The following is an 18,217-nucleotide window of genomic DNA, read 5'->3' on the forward strand; positions in this document are numbered from 1 at the left end:
AACATTAGCTTTTCTTTCTTTACAACAACCAGGCTCACAAACAATTTAGTTTTGGCAGTTTCATGCACTAGCTCCAAAATGGAGAGCTCCATTAAACAAACTGAAATGCATATTAGAGGGACAACAAAGCATCCTAAAACCTTTTTAACCGACACCCTGCTGCACTGAGTTTTTTTAAAAATAAATATTGAACAACAAGAGATATCTTTGAACTCCTCTAGTTAATAGACCTCACAGGCTTCCTACTGAGCAGCAATAAATATGCCTCAAGAAATCAGTGTATCACTTCATACCATTTAATAATGCTACAATTGCTTTTGTTATGCAGACTGTATAGATGGATGAATGCTATCCAAGAGCAAAACCATGCATTCACAGTGCTTTTCTTTCTTGTGTTAGTCAGCATAGCATCCCTGATTCAGTCCTATTCTCTTCCACCTGTAGGTCCTTCCAGTAGACAGCTGAGTCCACTTGAAGCATCCAGATAGAATAGTTTGGCATCCACTTTCCCAACTGAAATTATTAAAACGAACTACTGTGATTCATGAACCATGGCTGAGTAGTTGACTATTCCTTTCACTTACGTTCAAGATTTTTATTCATGTATCTGTATCTCTTTGAAATAAAAACCTCACAAAGACACCAACACGCTGAGATTCAATGTCCCGTCTTATCAGTGCCTAATACTGGCAATGAAGAATCTGACATCCACAAACCCCCATTCTACATCTGTCTGTTCTGACGATTTCATTCGCACAAATAAGCTTTGTTGGTTGCTTCCCAATGGCATATTTTATTCTTGATTTTGTGTCTGGGCACAGTAAAGTAAGAAGGACATGTTACTTTCCTAATATTATTTATTAATAATATTCTGTTAGATCTGGTCATATCTTCTTACTTAACTACAATTTAGAGGAATTATCTTTATTTCCGCATCACCTCTATTCTTAGAGCCTGGAAAGCAGTATGAATAGCTTGGCAGCTTGTCTGTTAGAGATAGTTCTCTGTCACTGATGATGATTTGGGTTTGTTTAGAAGTTGTAGAAATTTTCCCACCGTGATCAGACCACAGAAAATAATCCTTTTTTTTTGCAAACTTTAGAAGTGATTCAGTGTATAAACAAGTTAACCTATGCATAACCTGATAACTGAGAACTAACTTACCTTAGTTAGGCATTTTACAAAATCAAACACACATCCTTAACATTGCCTGGGAGCAAGCAATATCTGAAGCCCCATCATGACTGTATCTTGCGTTCCTTGATTAATTATTAATTTTTCTTTCTGCACAATCTTTAATGATTGCACACTCTTCCTCTAGCCTAGGACTGGGGAATACAAAGGATATCCCAAGCTATGAGGAAAGCCAAAGTTTTGCTAAAGTTACCTTCTCTCAGACACACGGAACAAAACTGTCCTGACTCTGTGATGATTAGTTTCAGTGTAGGTGTGAACAAGGCATATTAATTAGGCATCTCAGAAAAACTTTTTGATTTAACTATAACCAGAGCCAACACGAACAGAAGTAACAGGCATAATTTTTTATTCATAAAGATGCAAAAATACTCCTTTTCCTTTTTTTTATTTTTTCTACAGGCTGAGAGAAGGCGAAGTGTTTCAAAAGAAAAGATAGAGCTTTGATAACAAGATCAAATTGTTTTCACCATGTCACATATGTCCTTAAAGAATAAAGACAAAAATGACAACTTTTTATTCTCATCTATCTGGAGGAAAAACTTTGCTGAAATGTTACTAATGAAAATACTTAAACTATTGTGCGTACTGCCACACTTTCAGCAGGAAAACTGCATTACTTCCCTCTTCCAGTTGAAATGTTTGACAGGTTTGTGCCAACACTGCATATTTTACAGGCTGCTGTATTTTCCTCTGACCAATGTCCCCTATAGGGAATATTCATAGAAGATAAAACTAACTCCTGAATTTCAATGTTTCAGGTAACGAAGGATTGCATATTTCTCTTGACAACCAGTTCTGTAAGCTCTTGACCTCATTAGCTCCCAGCTTCTCCCTCAATTCCTGCCTGATTTATAAAAATATAGATAGCCTCTCCCATCTTTCCAGCTTCTTGAACTGAGCTACATCCCATCCTCTTGACTTTGAGATCTAGAAAAAATTTCTCCTGAACTTTCTTCCTTCCCAATGCTTCATCTCTTCCTTTTCCACAGCACCTGCAGTAAACTCCATCCCATTCTTAATCACAATTTTCTGACATTTAACTCTTCCTTTCTCATCAGCACTCCATAACCCCACCCATTTTCTAATAGGAACATTGCCCAGTCTCTAGTAAGTCCTGCCCTTTATCCTCCTTGCTTCTCTCTGGATCAGGTTCTCATTTCCCCTACTGCACTTCCTCCACTCCAGTAAGAAGACAGATTTCAAAAGCTGGCAAATTCAGAAAGATGAAAGTCTTCCAGGATAACTGTCTGCCAAGTACAGATTTATAAAGATAATTTCATTTAGCTAAGTGTTCCCTCCCACTATTTACTCACGTTGCTTCACATAACACAAGTTTGACAATGCTTATTTTGGGATAGTTTCTTCAAAATATACTCCCAACACTTACAAACTAACCATTTTGGTTAGAGTGACTAAGTCAAAACTGTTGGGTTTTACTTTTATCAACTAAAAGATGCCAAAAAAAGATGACAGGAGGCTTCTGATTTTTGGAGCAGTCAAAAACTAACCTCATTTCCTTAGATAGACTAAAAAAAAGTTATTCAAGTGAAGAATCTTGTAGGAGTCATTTTTTAGAGGCATGAGATCTGCTACAGTGCTGCCTGTTCCACAGCATCAGACATAACAAACAGGTGGGTATGTGGGAGCAACTTAAAACACGTAAGAATAAAAAACAATTAAGTAAAAAACTGAAGCCCTTCTTTCTATCCAAGGTATCCCTCTGAGCAACAGAAATAGACTTTAGTGAACAACTTTCTATTTGTTTTCAATTGATTTAAACTCACCATCCTATTGCAGAAGTTCAAGATCCTGAAGCAGTTTGTTACTAAATATCTTAACTTCCCTCCTCGGGTTTTCTTTGGTATCAAACTGTCCTGGGTTGCAGTGTAGGATGTACAAAAAGTATTTATTCTATCACCACCTTCATGAACTGTTGAAACCAGGTGGGCTAGTGTTTTCCCAAGCCCCCTGCCTCTTCTGCTAATGGCCTTTGGGAGTGTTTCCTGCTAATGGCCCATTAACGCCTTTGGGGTGTCTTCTGCTAATAACTTTTGGGCTGCCTTCTGCTAATGGCCCATGAGTCACAGGTAACTCCCTCCAGGGGTTATCTCTGTTAATGGGCCATCAAGGACCCACTTCACATTCTTCATCCTATTGTGAGGTGCTCTGCCCAGGGGGAGGAGCCAAGCATTCTCACCTGGATATAAGCTGGGATTTGGGACAGGCCAAGCAGCCCTTACCCACTGGATTCCCAGAGGAGCAGAGCTACCAGACCTTTCTACAGGATCACTGCTTCAGGAAGAGCACCTCACCTGGACTGCTTCCACCATCCTGCTCAGGTTGTATTCTGACTCTGTCAGTGATCCTTTGTGTTATTGTATTTATTTTATTTTATTTTTACCTTTTTACCTTTCTTCTTATTAAATTATATCTCTGACTTGGAGCCTCTCATTCGCTTTGCTTTCAAACCACAACACAAACAAAGGCATTTCTCTTGTGCAATGAACTGCTCTACCTGTTACTATTGACTACTTCTCAAATACCAACATTCCTCTGATTGCCAATCAGCTCCAAATCATAATAGCTATCCAGACTGTTGATGCAAATATTGCACATTTATACAACACTAATATTCTTCTAAATCCAAAAAGCCTCTCACAGAATAAAATCACAGAATGCCTGTTACTTTATCAAGAATTCAAATACAAAACACACATTTTAAGTATAATAATTTTGGAAAGTTTGTGCTGTTTGGGGAGTTGTGTGCAGTTTGTTCATGCAAACATCTACACAGCAAGTTATGAAAATTTTACAAGATAGATACTAAGTTACACAAGGTATATGTTATTTCAATTAATTTTATTAGTTTTAGTGAATAAATGCTATGAATACAGAAAATTATCTGAGGCAACAAAATGTGGTTTAGCATCTTACCAATAACCTCTCCTGAATGACATACCATAGCCTACTCCTTCATTGAAAGGTAAACAAACCTAGAAAAATATTCCCAAACCTGATTTCCATGTATCAAATCACCAAGCGTGATCCTAAGTCTTTCATGGTCTAGCATGCACTTGACTTTAAACCAGAAAAATCTCCTGTTCTAAATGGCAAGCTTCAGGGTGCACAGCTTGCTTTCCAGCCCCTGCCAAATCCTTAATCCAGGGTTCATCTAGTATAGCCTCCAGCAACACAGTGGCAAGACAAGAAGGACTGCAAATATAAATGACCTAACAAGTGACCCAACAGAATTTCCATTTCTCACCCCATTACCTTCTTTTTATCAATCAAAGGGATCAAAGGCCTGGAAGAAGCACCCTACCCTGAACTGCTGTAGCCTGGGGAAAAAAATACTGTATTTATTCTGAGTTTATTCTCACATAAGTGAAAGAATACAAATAGGCAGCTTATAGGAAAGCATTCCAGAACTCACACTACAGAAACATTTACGGACATACTTTATGATGGACCCACACAGCAGGAAATGATGGGCATTAGAAAGGACAAGGGCAAAATTATACACTCTAAGAACAAAGACAGGGCAATTTTCCATTTTTATATTTGTAAAAAATAAAGTGAGTGCAAACTATCTATGAACCATCTAACTGACAGGATGATAAAGCCAAAATACTGACTTCTATTCACTAGTCATAAATTTCAAGTTCAGTGAATTAGGTGTCCATTAACGGTCTCCCTTAGAAAAGTCCTCTAAAAATTTCAGTTTTCCTACTGTATTGTATTACTTGCATATGCTAACTCAAGAAGATATATACAACAGTTGCAAAAATACTGCCCATGCTAAGGTCATCTCCCAAGATAAAATACATGACTGTAATCTTCTACAGCATAGCAGACATTCAATTAAAGTAATTTACCTTCTTTTTCTGAGGAAGTACCTTCTTTTACCAATACTGGATAGGAAGATTTTTCCACTTAAGTATTACTCATTGCATAAAGGCCCTTCCTTTATTTAAAAATCAAGTGTAATAAAACACAGACATCAGATCAGCCACACTAGTTCAGATAACCTCTAACCTGTCTCCACCAATGGCAACTTCCATGTTCACCTGACCACTGTCCTTCTGCAGGGAAGAGATCTCAGTATGCAAGCAGAGTACATGAGCGTTTACCACCTCTTAAAATTCTTTCAGAAACACTTGTTAGAGTCCCACACTTCTCTCACCCTTCTCACACTTCTACTTCCCACCTGCCACCACTGGATATCACAGAAACTCAGTGTAAATCACTTCCTTTCTCTGGCACACCTGCTCCATGGAGTAGGATAGGGAAATACAAGTGAGACTATATGTACAGATGGGGATGATCCCAGTTCCTGCAACTTGGCATTTTCTGCCCAACACAGCACATTTGCAGGCAGAATGGCTGGGCAGAGCTCACAGTCACAGCAAATGAGTTGGGAGGACAGTGAGGGCGTCAAGGGAGCTCAGTTTGGAATTCTCTTTGGCTCCTTATCCTTCAATACTGGACTCATCTCTTCCCAGTATTAAAGACCTTTGAGCATCTGACATACAAGGGTGGTCATGGGCATCACAAAAACAGAGCTGGACTCCTCTTAGTGCTGCCCAGGGAATAGAGAAGTGCTAACTAAAATACAAGAAACCCAAGAAAAAGCTTTGTTCTTTTTTTAAACCATACATCTGGACAAACACCTGGACAGGCTGACAAGTGAGGCTCTGGAGTCTCTACCCTCAGAGACACTCTAAATCCAACTACACACATCCCTGGGTGTAGGGATGCCATCCCTGGCCCTGATTTGAGCAGAGGTGTTGGACCAGATCATCCCCCAAAGGTGCCTTCACACATCAGTGACTCTGTTTCTCTCATATTGATCAACATACTGTGAGAGTTGGCAGCGAGCATTCATTACATTTTTCAAAGGATTGTTCCATCCTTGGTAAATCTCTGACCTCTCTCACAGGTCCACAGCATGACAGGAACTGAACAGAAGGTATCTTCACCACAAATTAGTTACTTCTTTGTTGGTGGCACTATAGGTTGTGACAAAGATTTTAGTAGCCCACATGTACAAACAGACTAAGTGGTTTGCTTCAAAAAGACTGCATAACAATTTTGCTGCAGCACTCACCTGTATTCAGAACATGGAAAATTGGGTAATGAACAAGAAAGTAAAATGTAAAAGTGATAATAAAATAGAAAAATAACCAAGCTGCTTTTGCTTGACAAATATATCTATCTATTTAAACAATATTGATCACTAGGGTGCATTTTAACATATTACCAGATATTTCTGTGCAGAAAAAAGATCTTTCCCTTCATGTGGAAAAAGAAATCCATAAAAATATTATCAACTCTAAATGATGAGCAGCTTCAGAACAAGCTATCTTTCACATTAACTGGCAAAACTATTCAGGGGATGTAGTAAGACTAGCACAAAAGTGTGTTTTGTTAGAAAAATCCATCAACTGCCTGTGCTTTACACTTATATTTTGAGTCTCAATAAATAGCCATGTTTTTCTGAAAAATACTAAAAGAGAAGACTAAACACAATGCATTACAGGGGACATCTACCTATAATTTTAGAAGTTCAGTGTCCTGTATATTAGTTCAGGCAATACTTAGAGCAAGTACTCCCACAAGTCTTCAGAAAAAAGTATCAGATACCCAATTTGAACAGGTTTTGGATAGGACAGAATGAATTTTTTTCATATCCACTTGCTTTTATGGTGCTGTGTTGTGGGTTTGTGGACCAAATCAGCGTTATCAACACAGCAAGATACGCTTTAGATATTACTGAGCAGGGCTTGCACAGCTGTGAAAGCCTTTTCTGCTCCTCACAATGCCCTGCCACTGAAGAGACTGGGAGTCAGCTGGAATTTGGAGGGGGCACAGATGGTACAGCTGACCCCACCTGACCAAAGGGATCCACAGCCACATGATGCTGTGTTCTGCAGTTCAAGTTGGGAAGGAAGAAGGGAGGGGGAATGTTGCGCTCGTGGCACTTATCCTCCAAAGCACCCTTTAGGTGTGACTGCTTTCTGGGGGAGGGATGGATGGATGGACGGGTATCTGTCCGCCCCAGGGACTACTGAATTAATTCCTTTGTGTGCTTGCCTTCTGTGTGCAGCTTCTGCCTTCCCTGCTAAACTGTCCTCATCTCAGCCTAGAAGTTTTCACACTTTTACCCTTCCACTTCTTCTCCTAATCCTGCCAGAGAGAGTAACCCAATGGCTGAGGGGTGCAGCTCACCCACTGCAGTTAACCCATCCATAAAAGCACAGAAAGAACTAATTCTGTTCTGCTTTTGCTACACACCAAACACATCCACCCATTGCCATGATGATTCTGAGATTTAAAATTGCTAATAGCTCTACCTTCTACCTGTATTAACATAAGTCAATTCCATTTAAATAATTACTCCAGTGTTAGATTAACAGTTTACCCTTTTCTGGGCCATGATTATGCCCTTAAAGAAGAGCACAGAACATTACAGCATAAACAATAAGTCACATCTAAATTAATTTCTGTTAGTTACTTGATCTCAAGAATTAATTCCAAGTATTTAGCAACCACAATCTGATTTTCGCAAGCCCTTCATTTGTTAAGAAACACGCATTACACTACAGACATTAATTTCCCACAGAGTAGTTATCCAAAAAGCCTCTAGTTGAGTTGACCTAAAAATCACAGCCAAAATGCTTAAAGGCCTATCTGCCATTCCCATTTTTTTATCTTATTAGTAAGTGAAAGGCACTTTCTCCACGCTAAATTAGGAATGTAAGGCTCAAAATACTAAGTACCTATAGTCAGCAGTTTACTCCTATTTAGATAGCACTGTTCAGCCTTATAGTATCAAAGCAGTCCTGACAGTTCTTGCTTTAAGTGGCCTCTATGGTTTCTTTTCACAAAGGAGCAAAACACCAAATTCATGGCAAAAGGGGAAATTTTGTTACATTACTACAAATCTAGTTATAAATTAATTCTGTCAAGTCCACTTCTCATGAAGAGTGAACCACTGCCTTACAGCGTTTGCTTGAACAGTTCCGTAACAATTGATGTCCCTAAATATTCTCCCTCAAGAAGCCTAGCACAGCAGAGATGAATTTGAATTGAGCAGAAATACCATAATGCAGTGACAGAAAAAGAATGGCACATCTATTTTAATTATGACAAAGCTTTTATGAACACCACAGATACCAGAGATAATACACCCTATGGCAAGTTAAAACAGGTTGTAGCTATTCAAAGCACACGTAACACTGCTAGTTCTAAAGACGGTTGTGCAGAAGACAATAAAGAAGTGTGTGCATTTTGCTTACCTAGTTCATATTTTTGTAACAATCTTGGCATATCTGAAAAAGGCTGTTTTATTTGAGGGTTTTTTCAACCTCAACTGAAGCCCTGAGCTTCAAATCCTCACTCTAACCTTTCATTCACTGCCTTTCCAGGGCAAGCTGTTAAGGCATTAATAATTAATGCCAGTCCTTAGAAGGAGAGCATACCTCAAAAGGTTTTCTCAGGTCTTTACAGGTCACATTTATGGGCCACAAAAACCAGCCACATTCAACGCCACTTTCAAACCTACTTGTTGCTCACCCTCTGAAATTCATTCAACTTGAATATTGTCAATAGCAGCTTCCATCTCATGTATTAGCCACACACTGCATAAAAATCACAACTTCCAGAAGGTCAGTGTTAAAGTAACCTCAAGCAAATATGAAAATTACTTCAATTCCCTCTAGATTAGCAGCCAACCTAGTCTGATTCATACTCTGTGCTTAATCATACATCAGCAAAATATCATACAACTCAGCATAGGCAAGAGGATAAAAAACATTTTAGCCCTTATTGATGTACATTCACTGAAGTCCATGGGGGCACAGGATCCTGCTGTTTCTGTCATGATGTAGCAACCGGATTAAAACTGATGCTTGATAATAAATAAGGTAAAATCAGGTAATATTAAAAATAAAGTTATCTGTGAGAAGCAATAAGCACACTTTCATGAGCTGCAGATTTGGGTACGGCCTGATAAGGTACAATACCAAACACAGGAAGAGATTTGAATATAGTGGTTTGGATAATTGCTCCATCATTGCAGTGACCCATTTCTGAAGTATACCAGAAACCTGACTATTAACTGCCAAGTCACCCCAAATCACTTAGACAACAAAACTGAGGTAGAGTTACACACACCCAATATTCAGGACACCAACCACAGTTTAGACTCCAGCTACTAAGTGGATAATTATCACAGATATTTTGGCCATAACACACTTTCATTAGTGACCTCTGCTTTCACTTTCTGCTCCCTCCAGACACACTAGGAGTCTTAAATATTCACAGTTAATGCCTCTTTTGCAAGCTTATTTCTGTGTCAATCACTTCCCTTTATTCTGTATTTCCAAAATGTCAGACAACCCCCTCCATGCTAAATCAGTAAATTATCATTTTTTTAACTTAATGTTTAACTAACATATTCAGCTACCTTCATTATAAAATTGAATTCCTGCCACGAAATACTGCCCTGTATTCTGACACTAGGTTTTGCATTCACTGTTCCTAATTTACGTTTTAAGTACATTTACTGAGGTGTTCAGTACTTGGTGCATCCTTGCATAACAAACACAGGACAAGCATAAGAAAAAGGTGATTTTGGCTAAGCATCAGCATTGGACTGATGAGCAAAAAAAAGCTCAGTAAATACCGTAGTAATACAGTATCAGCATTTTGAAAACTTATCTTTAGGCAAGGCAAAAAAGTTAAGTGAAAATTGAGAAAGGAAATTAAGCAAATTTTGTGGTAACTGCAGTTACCCAAGTGCAAGATGGGCAGCATGGGAGAAAACAAATGCAATTATTTGACAGCTTGGCAACAGAGCCACTGTTAAAGCTGAGGGGGAAAAAGCTGGGATGTCTTAGGCCTCAAAAGTCCTTGAGTTTTTATCTAATATATAGAAACCACAGGAAAGATGCAAGTACAGAAATGGCACAGTCAAAGCAAGAATACAGAAAAATAAGTTGTGCTGCTCTAATTGGGCTGGCACAAGTTGGCAAGGCTGCTTTGCTCCAGGTAAAGGAAGCTGATGATGCAGCAGAGAGGGCAAGCAGAAAAGGTTTTACCTGCAGGGGTGAAAAGTTGAAGCTGAATTAAAGAAGCAAGAAACAGGCAACATTTAGACAAGATTCAAATATGAGAAACTGAAGAGAAAAGAGTGCTGAAGAGTGCCCAGAGAAACACAGTCTATAGAACATAATGTTCAGCCACTGAGACAAGAAGTTGAAAAATAAGGGGTTTTTTAGTTAAGTAGTACATATGCTGATAGACAGGCGTGGGCAAGAGCGCAACTGTAAAGACAAATAACTATTTTCCTTATGAAAGAATAGCAGAGAAGCAGAAGGGCAGATTTGCAAGAGTCAAATGTAAGCAGGCAGTCTTACTGTACATATGCAGCCATAATTCTAGACAAAGTAAAAACACATGTAGGCATACAGGACAGTGTAGCTCATGTCTGGAAATTGGTCAATGTGATCTAGGTGCTCCACCATTCTCCCAGGTTTTTTTAAAAAACTTGAAATAATGCAGTTACTTCCATTCATATAATCCTTCACGACTATCTGGTCTTAATGATTTGAGTTTACCAGCGTTTAAAAATCTCTATCGTACATTTTTAAAAAATGTACATTTTGTCTCTGTACTGATAAATGCAATATTCAAGACACTCTTTCCATATTAGCCACTACTATGAGAAGTGATGGATAATTCTCTTGCTCATACACATTTCACTTTTTCTTAGTTCCAAGTACTGTTACAAATCAAGTCTTTTTTCCTGCTGTTCTGTCTCCTAATCCTCTTAAAGAATTTATTTAGGGTGATTTGGTGGTCTGATTTTTTTTAATGTGATAAATTTAATTCTCATTGTGTCAACTATCCAGGTTTACATTCTTTCCATTGGTCTTGCAGGACTGCATATTTCAGACCATTCAGGTCTTTTGCCTGTGCTAATTCACATTTTTCTTTCTTTTTGTCTCTCTTACACTTTGGAAAAGAAGAACCATCTAGGTAGAAACAGCAGGTGAAGCATAACTTCTACCAATCTTCTGAGACATAGTTAACTAGTCTATATGTTATGTCAAAAGATTTAAGTTTGTTAACTCATGAGTTCATTCTTGGAGCATTAGAATGACTGGAGTTTATACAGTGATATGCATCTCTTTAAATTGCACCACCCTCAATACTTTTCATTTCGAAAGAGTCTATTATACTGCACAGGCTAGCGATATTAAACTGCTCAAACACAAGTCCGGAATTGCAGTGATTGTTCTCCAAAACCATTTCTGGTGAAATGGTGCCCTCTTGTAGCACAAATCGGCCACTGCAAGAACAGCAGCTTTGTAAACACATAATTGGCAATCCAATCCATCTCAACCATCTGTATTATTTACAATACTATGAAATTGGCACGTTTTCAGAATTATTTTGAAAGATTATTTTCTTCCCTAAATTTCATTTACAAGCAGCACTGGTCTTTGCCAGAATATAAATTACTTCCAGCACCTCACAAGTTAGTCAAGGCTACTCTTAGGGGAAGCAGAGACCTTGTTTGTAGGTTTGACATATATTCCCAATATTTAGGAGGTCAGTCTATCCAAGTTTTCACCTTTCATCTTAGAAACAAGAACTGACAATTATGCAAGAATACTCTGCTGAGCAAGATGTTTAGGATAAAGAACAATTTCTCAGATGCTAATTTTTTTTTACTTCATGTCTCCTGTGAAAAAAATCTTACACCCTTTCAGAGACTTCTTGGCTCCTCACTCCCAGTCCCTCAGCAGAAGCAGCTCACACTGCCTGTCTACAAGACAAAGAACAAAAACAGGGGCAAAGATACAGGTACACAGTTTCTTCACTTAACAAGACATCTAGGAGACACCGGAAAATCAGCATCCACAGCCACAGCTGCTCACTCAGTGCCACAGAGCACAACTGCACAGCAATGCTGCCCTTGCCACAGGGGCCTCTTGCTCTCCCCCAGGGATTTGCCATCCCTTAAATGTCTGTGGTTCATTTTCATCCAGAACTGCACAAAATGAATACAGACAGCCATGTGACTCATGTTGTTCTAGCCATATAAGAGAGTTGGTTTTTTATAATATTCTGTGTAGTACCACCAATTCCTTACCTAGTAGTATTTATTCTTTATTATCATTATTCATTGGTAGCAATCTGCTACTGTGGTGTAAAACATGAATTGATTGCGACAAGTATTTTGAAGAGGCCTTCATATGTATTATTAAGAACATTCAATTTCTTCTTTCTTTGTTGGTTTATTTTTTTTTTTTTCTCTTGCTTCCAGAAAACTCTGGTTTATTTTTTTTATTCTGGTTGGTTGTGGGGTGGCAAAGGGTGCTTTCAGGTTTGGTTTTGTTTGATTTACTTCTTAAACCTCACTTTTTACTAAAGAAGCCCCTATCTTCGTAAGATAAGAGGATAATATCCATCATATCCATATGTATTGGGAGGAAAGCAGGAATAATGCCCCTTCACTCACGATCATGCTCTCTAATCTTGTTTTAGAAGTCCTTGGTCTGTGACTGTAATACCATACCAATAAGCATAAGCCAATCATGTCAATCTCTGGACAATCTTGCTAACGGCATGAGGGAAAAAAGTTCATAGATTTCATAAACAAAACACAAAGGAGGGATCAGATTACAACTTAATCCCATCCACGCTTGGCCTACTTTTTGTATTAATAGCATTAATACAAAGCTAAACAGAATCAACTGTTATAGCATCAGTGTAGCCTAGTATTTAAATAAACACAGACATCTGCCTAACATCTTGGGTCTAACAACCCAATAAAGGTTCACAGGCCTGAGCCAGGGTTAACCAGTATTTTAGGGCAGGAACTCCATCTGCATAATGCTTCATACATCTACATGAAACAGCAGAAGCACCTTTAAATGTCATCACATTCTTTCTGGCTTTGAAAAACTACATGTTATTCACTGATGAATAACATGTAATTAACAATAACATGATGTTTGGATGCAAACTTCCTGTAAAAACAGAGAAACACTAAAAGCTCCAGGCTTTAATAGCATAAGCCAATCATCAATGCACGTCAACAAGAAGCTCTTCCCAGAAAGCACACAAGACTTTCACAGCATCACACCCTGCAAAAAAATAATTTCAATATGTGAAGCTGGGCCTGGATCACATTTTGGAAGCCTGAGACAGCTTCTGCCCTCTTTACTACTGTTAGTTGTGAAGTCTCTGCTTCTCACTATAGCTACAGCAATCCAACAAAAACAAACCTACGCATGCGGGAATCAAACTCACCATGCTGTTCATTTTGGAAGAGGATGAGCTTGCTCTCTGCTTCCTTAGGCTGTTAACTTCTTCTGCATTTCCATCCTTTGGTTTTATGATCAGGCGGCTGCCCCCAGCAGTACCTTCTGAAGAGGACCTCAGCCGTTTCTCAACAAATCTGCCTTCCCGATACGGACTGAGGCTACTGGCAAGATCAACTAGAAAGAGAGAAGCAATCAGCAATTGTTGCAGAAAATTGCTCCCTACAAATATTTTTCTTAATCACAACTGCTTTGCTTGAAATAATTACACTGAAGAGAAATCCCATGAGAAATGTTCTGTAGAAAGCAGACCATGCTTACCTAGGTAAAGGTGTCACCTGGGGCCCCAGTTCAGTGTTCAGCCTCAATGACAGGCATGCTCAGCACACTACAGCCCAGTCCAGGGCTCCTCATAGAATCCAGACAGACTCTCTGCTCCATCCTTTTCTTCCTCCTCTCATCATAGGATACTTCCAAATCATTAAAAGTAACATCTACCATCTATCACTTGTCCAGTGGTGCCAAAACCCCATCTGCCTTACCCTATGCCCAAAGGCAAGCCCAGCTTTTGAAGGGCCCGGTGAAAACTTTGTATCCCTACCTAAGACAGGGAAGCACAGCGGTTTCCATTTTTGTTCAGCATTCCTAGTTTAGCCTTACACCTGCATCCTCCAAATCTAGCCTGCGGTCAATGGGCAAAATCCTGGTCCAGTAAAAACAATAACACAGCAGAAAAGAGGAGAAATAATACATTTTGACATGCTAGGACAAATTTAGATATGGGGAAAGATAAAAGTGCAATAGCATAATAAATGTCACACATACAGAAAATCTGTCAGTTTTTTGCATTTTGCAGGAGAAGAGACTTTTTCTCTAAGGGTTCTCAAAAACATCCATATCACATAGAAATACATAAAGGCATACTAAGGGCCCACCAAACAGTAAATTGATACAGCACATCAAATCTGCTCATACATTAATGTCACATTCACAATGCTATCTATAATGATATCAGCTGTGAGACCAGGTACAGAAGAGAAAATATCTATTATCAAAGAAAATGCACAGAAATATGTTGTATTCACATCTAGGTTTAAATACTGTTTTAGAAAACCAAATAGTCAAACCAGTCTGTTTGCAACAAGTGTACTTATAACCATATCTTACTGAATGCCATATAAGCTTTTTCTGTATTTGACTCATTTCACATGACAGGATTTTATCTTGTTTTCAGTGGCTCCTTTGTATGCTTGGCCAATTTCTAATTTGAAATACATTCTTCCCAACATCAGAAAAAAAAATTATTTTGAACAGCACTAAAAAAACAGAACAATTAATCATCAACTTTTTATAGTGCAGTATTAGCTCTAGTGTTTCCATGAATATGAATCCAATTTACAAAAATCCCTCTATCGCGATTTCAACTCCCTTTAGCTTCTTTACTGAAATACAGATTAAATATTCAATTGCCAATGCATGAGTTTGAAATGCAGTGGGTATTTCTAAACATCCCTCCAAGCTGCTCACTTGGTGTTGTGCAGTACACTTTAGCAAGGCAGATTCTGAAAAAGGAGCTCATGCATCAAGGAAGACAAACTGAGTGCTCAGGACCAGTAATATAGATAAATGGGAATATTTTTTTTTCCCCAAACTGACTGAGGTTCTGAGTGAAAGATGTGTCCTCTGGTGAAAGCTAATTCAGTGGATTAATTTGACTTTCTACTGCCATTTATATACAAGATATCCAACTAAGCCTAGCAGTGAATAATAATTAATTCAAAAAGCAAGATTGCTTTTGATTGCTTATAATCCATATGCCTAGATAAATATCCAAACAAAATGATGGGTGTGAATTTATATGAGTTTACACTTACCATCATTCATCTTCTAATACAATCACTACAAATGCTGTCTTGTTAACTCTCAAATTTTGGCCCACCACATACAGCCTCAGGATTCAGCTAGAAAGCACCAGTCATTAAGCTGGCTCAAGAAAATAAACTGTCAGAGATAAATGTCTTCTGACAGATGTCCTTCACTCAAGGGCCTGCTGCCTTATTTATCTGTATCTCTGTAGACAGAGATTTCTAGGCACAGTCTTTCCACTTAATCTTGTTAGTATTTCCAAATTACTCTTCATAAACTGAAGATCCACTGTGAAATTTAGATGGTAATTAACTCCCTCGGTTTCTTAGATGACAAAAAGAGAATTTGGACTCCTATTTAAATGGTAGCAGAAACAAAATAGCTTGTACTTTGACAAAATATCCATGTCAAGCTACTCTATAACATCAGTTGAATAGATAAAGCAAGACTCTAGAAATTTCTAAACCCAAATCAATATACAGTATAGTGTATTATTTCACATAATTAGAGTACAAAAGCATTTGTTTCTCTGGTGATGTTTCCATCCCAAATTATGCAAACCTATTACTCAAGCCCAAAATCGCTGTGTCTCAAGAAATCACAGCTTCGGCCTCTAATGCAAGCTAGGAATCAATACTTGCGTTCTTAATTTATTTTCTATTAAGCAAAGCATAGCCATGAACAGCACTGATGGGCATTTGCAAATTCTAAAAAACAAAAAAATCATAGACTTTGCCTTTAATTCCTACAGTTTTTGGGGGAGGATACAATTTCTACTTTCTGAACTTCATAGCTAGCACTTCCAATTCTAAAAAACACCTTATGACAAAACAACCATTATAGAAGAAAAGAGGCCAGCTCCCCCAAAACTCACCAAACTCAAAAATGAAAAACCTGTGCAACATACCTTTAGGATGGTATGATTCATAACCCTGTTGTGATTTAAAGGACTGAGGTTCAGAACACGGAATGGTCTTGGACTCCACTACAGGAATTGTGTCTCCCATGTGCTTGGACGGAGTGCTTTCATCTCTGCTCCCACTCAATCCCCATGCCTTTGGAGAAAGTGCCACTGATTCTTCACTACGCTGTAATGTCAAGGCTTCTAAATGTGCATTTTCTGACTTAATTTGTTCTATGTGCCTGGCATCATTACTGTGTAGTCCATTGGCTTGCAACAGTACTTTTGTTTGATTAGCAACTGAGGTTTTGAATAAGGTACTGGATTCCACGCTGCATGAGCTTGCATGACTCACAGGAGATACACCAGCAGAATGGCCAGTGCTTTGCACAGTATCTGTCTCCCTCCCAGGAGCAGCAGCAGGATTAAAGACGACCTGAGAGGTAGAGACATCGTGGTCAAAATCGTCTGCGAGCAGTCCCCCAGGCCCACAGCTGGGCAGGGCATCAGCCTCTGAAACAGAGTCCTCGGTGAGAGCGATAAAATCCGAGGGGGTCTGGGCAGCCGTGAGGTCAGCCGAGAGCAGAGGGGACTGCAGGGAGCTGCCCATGCACTCTGTCGTCTCAGCCGAGCACGGAGGAGACGACTTGGCCATCACAGGTTCGCTTTCCACGTAGGATTTAACTTCCAGCAAGCACCTGGGCTGCTGCACAGAGGAAACCGACTGACTCTCTGAAGCTGGTTTGGAAAATTTGTAGTGTGATGAGAAAGATTTAGTGAGAAGTTTTCGTGTTGACTGTTTGACAGAATACCGGCTTCGCTCTTCTGCAAAGCCCGAATCATCACCCTCATTCTTCCCAGAGCTTATGCAATTGATAAAGACATTCTTATTAGCTGAGGGCTCCTTTCCCTTTTCAAAATCGTCTGTCAAAGACCTTGTTATTTTCTTGTTACGTGAGCTGCCAAAGCCAACTGAATGCCTTCCTCTGCTTTTTATGTGCTCATCTAAGCTGAGTTTTTGAAAAGTGCTAAGAGAGGACTGGGCACCATTTGAGATGTTAACATTTTGACTCGCTGAGTCAGGCTTCTGCTCACTCCCTTTCTTGTTATGGAAGCTAATGGAAGGAGTGCGGAAAATACTCCGGCGCTTTCCTGTGCTCCCTGAGCTGGAGTTCGTGCTGGATGGGGAGGAGGTGTGGACACCAATGGCACTGGCAGAAGAAGGCGAGGAAGGGAGGGAGTCGTGTCTCCGGCTAACACTTCTCCTGAATATCGGCAACCGAGATACAAGAGTCGATCGTCTGGACCCCGAGTCCCCCATCAGGGCACAAAGGGTCCGTGGTTCTTCACAGCCAATAAAATAACCTGGGGTGAGAGAAAAATAAAGGGGAGGGGGGAAAGAAGATAAATAATTCAGTCTCAAAGACCACTCAAACAAATTTACCAGTCAGCCTAAATACATGAGATGTCAACATCAATTTGTTGCATATGCTTTACTGAAGACTTTCAGCATTTCAAAGCCATGTTCAACAGCCAATATTGAAAACTGAGCAAACATCTGGTTTAAGATATTCTACCGACAAAAGATACAATTTTATATATGGTATCCTTCAACAGTGTTGTAGACCGTGACACTGGGTAAGGGTATAAAACCTGAATGCCAAAAGATACACAGCTATATAATACCCAAATGTCCTTGTTTTTAAGTTCTTCTTATAAACTGCAAGCACTCTTAGAAGATAGCTGATTTTTCATTATGTGAGTAGAATAAATCATTATTTTGTATTTCTAAATACAAATTTTTGCATGAAAGAAGAGGATTTAAATTTTACAATCGTCACTGAACTTTCAACTGGATTTTAATTACTTTATGTGCTTCTACTAAAAGCCCTATGCATCACTTTGCAGTACAGAAAAT

At 39.0% G+C, this 18,217-nt stretch overlaps 1 protein-coding gene across 1 annotated transcript in view; it reads right to left on the minus strand.

The window, feature by feature from the left end:
* The window catches only part of CCSER1 (coiled-coil serine rich protein 1), a 383,892-nt gene that overhangs the window by 299,056 nt on the left and 66,619 nt on the right, over window positions 1-18,217 (minus strand). Inside the window, exons 2-3 of the mRNA XM_083861973.1 lie at window positions 16,306-17,664; window positions 13,522-13,709 (exon numbers count right to left, since the gene is read on the minus strand). Of these exons, the coding sequence (XP_083718099.1) occupies window positions 13,522-13,709; window positions 16,306-17,620 (1,503 nt within the window). The 5' untranslated portion in view covers window positions 17,621-17,664. The remainder of the gene's footprint in view (window positions 1-13,521; window positions 13,710-16,305; window positions 17,665-18,217) is intronic.

This window comes from Zosterops lateralis, assembly GCF_965231275.1.
Source record: "Zosterops lateralis genome assembly, chromosome: 5".
Taxonomy (NCBI): Eukaryota; Metazoa; Chordata; class Aves; order Passeriformes; family Zosteropidae; genus Zosterops; species Zosterops lateralis.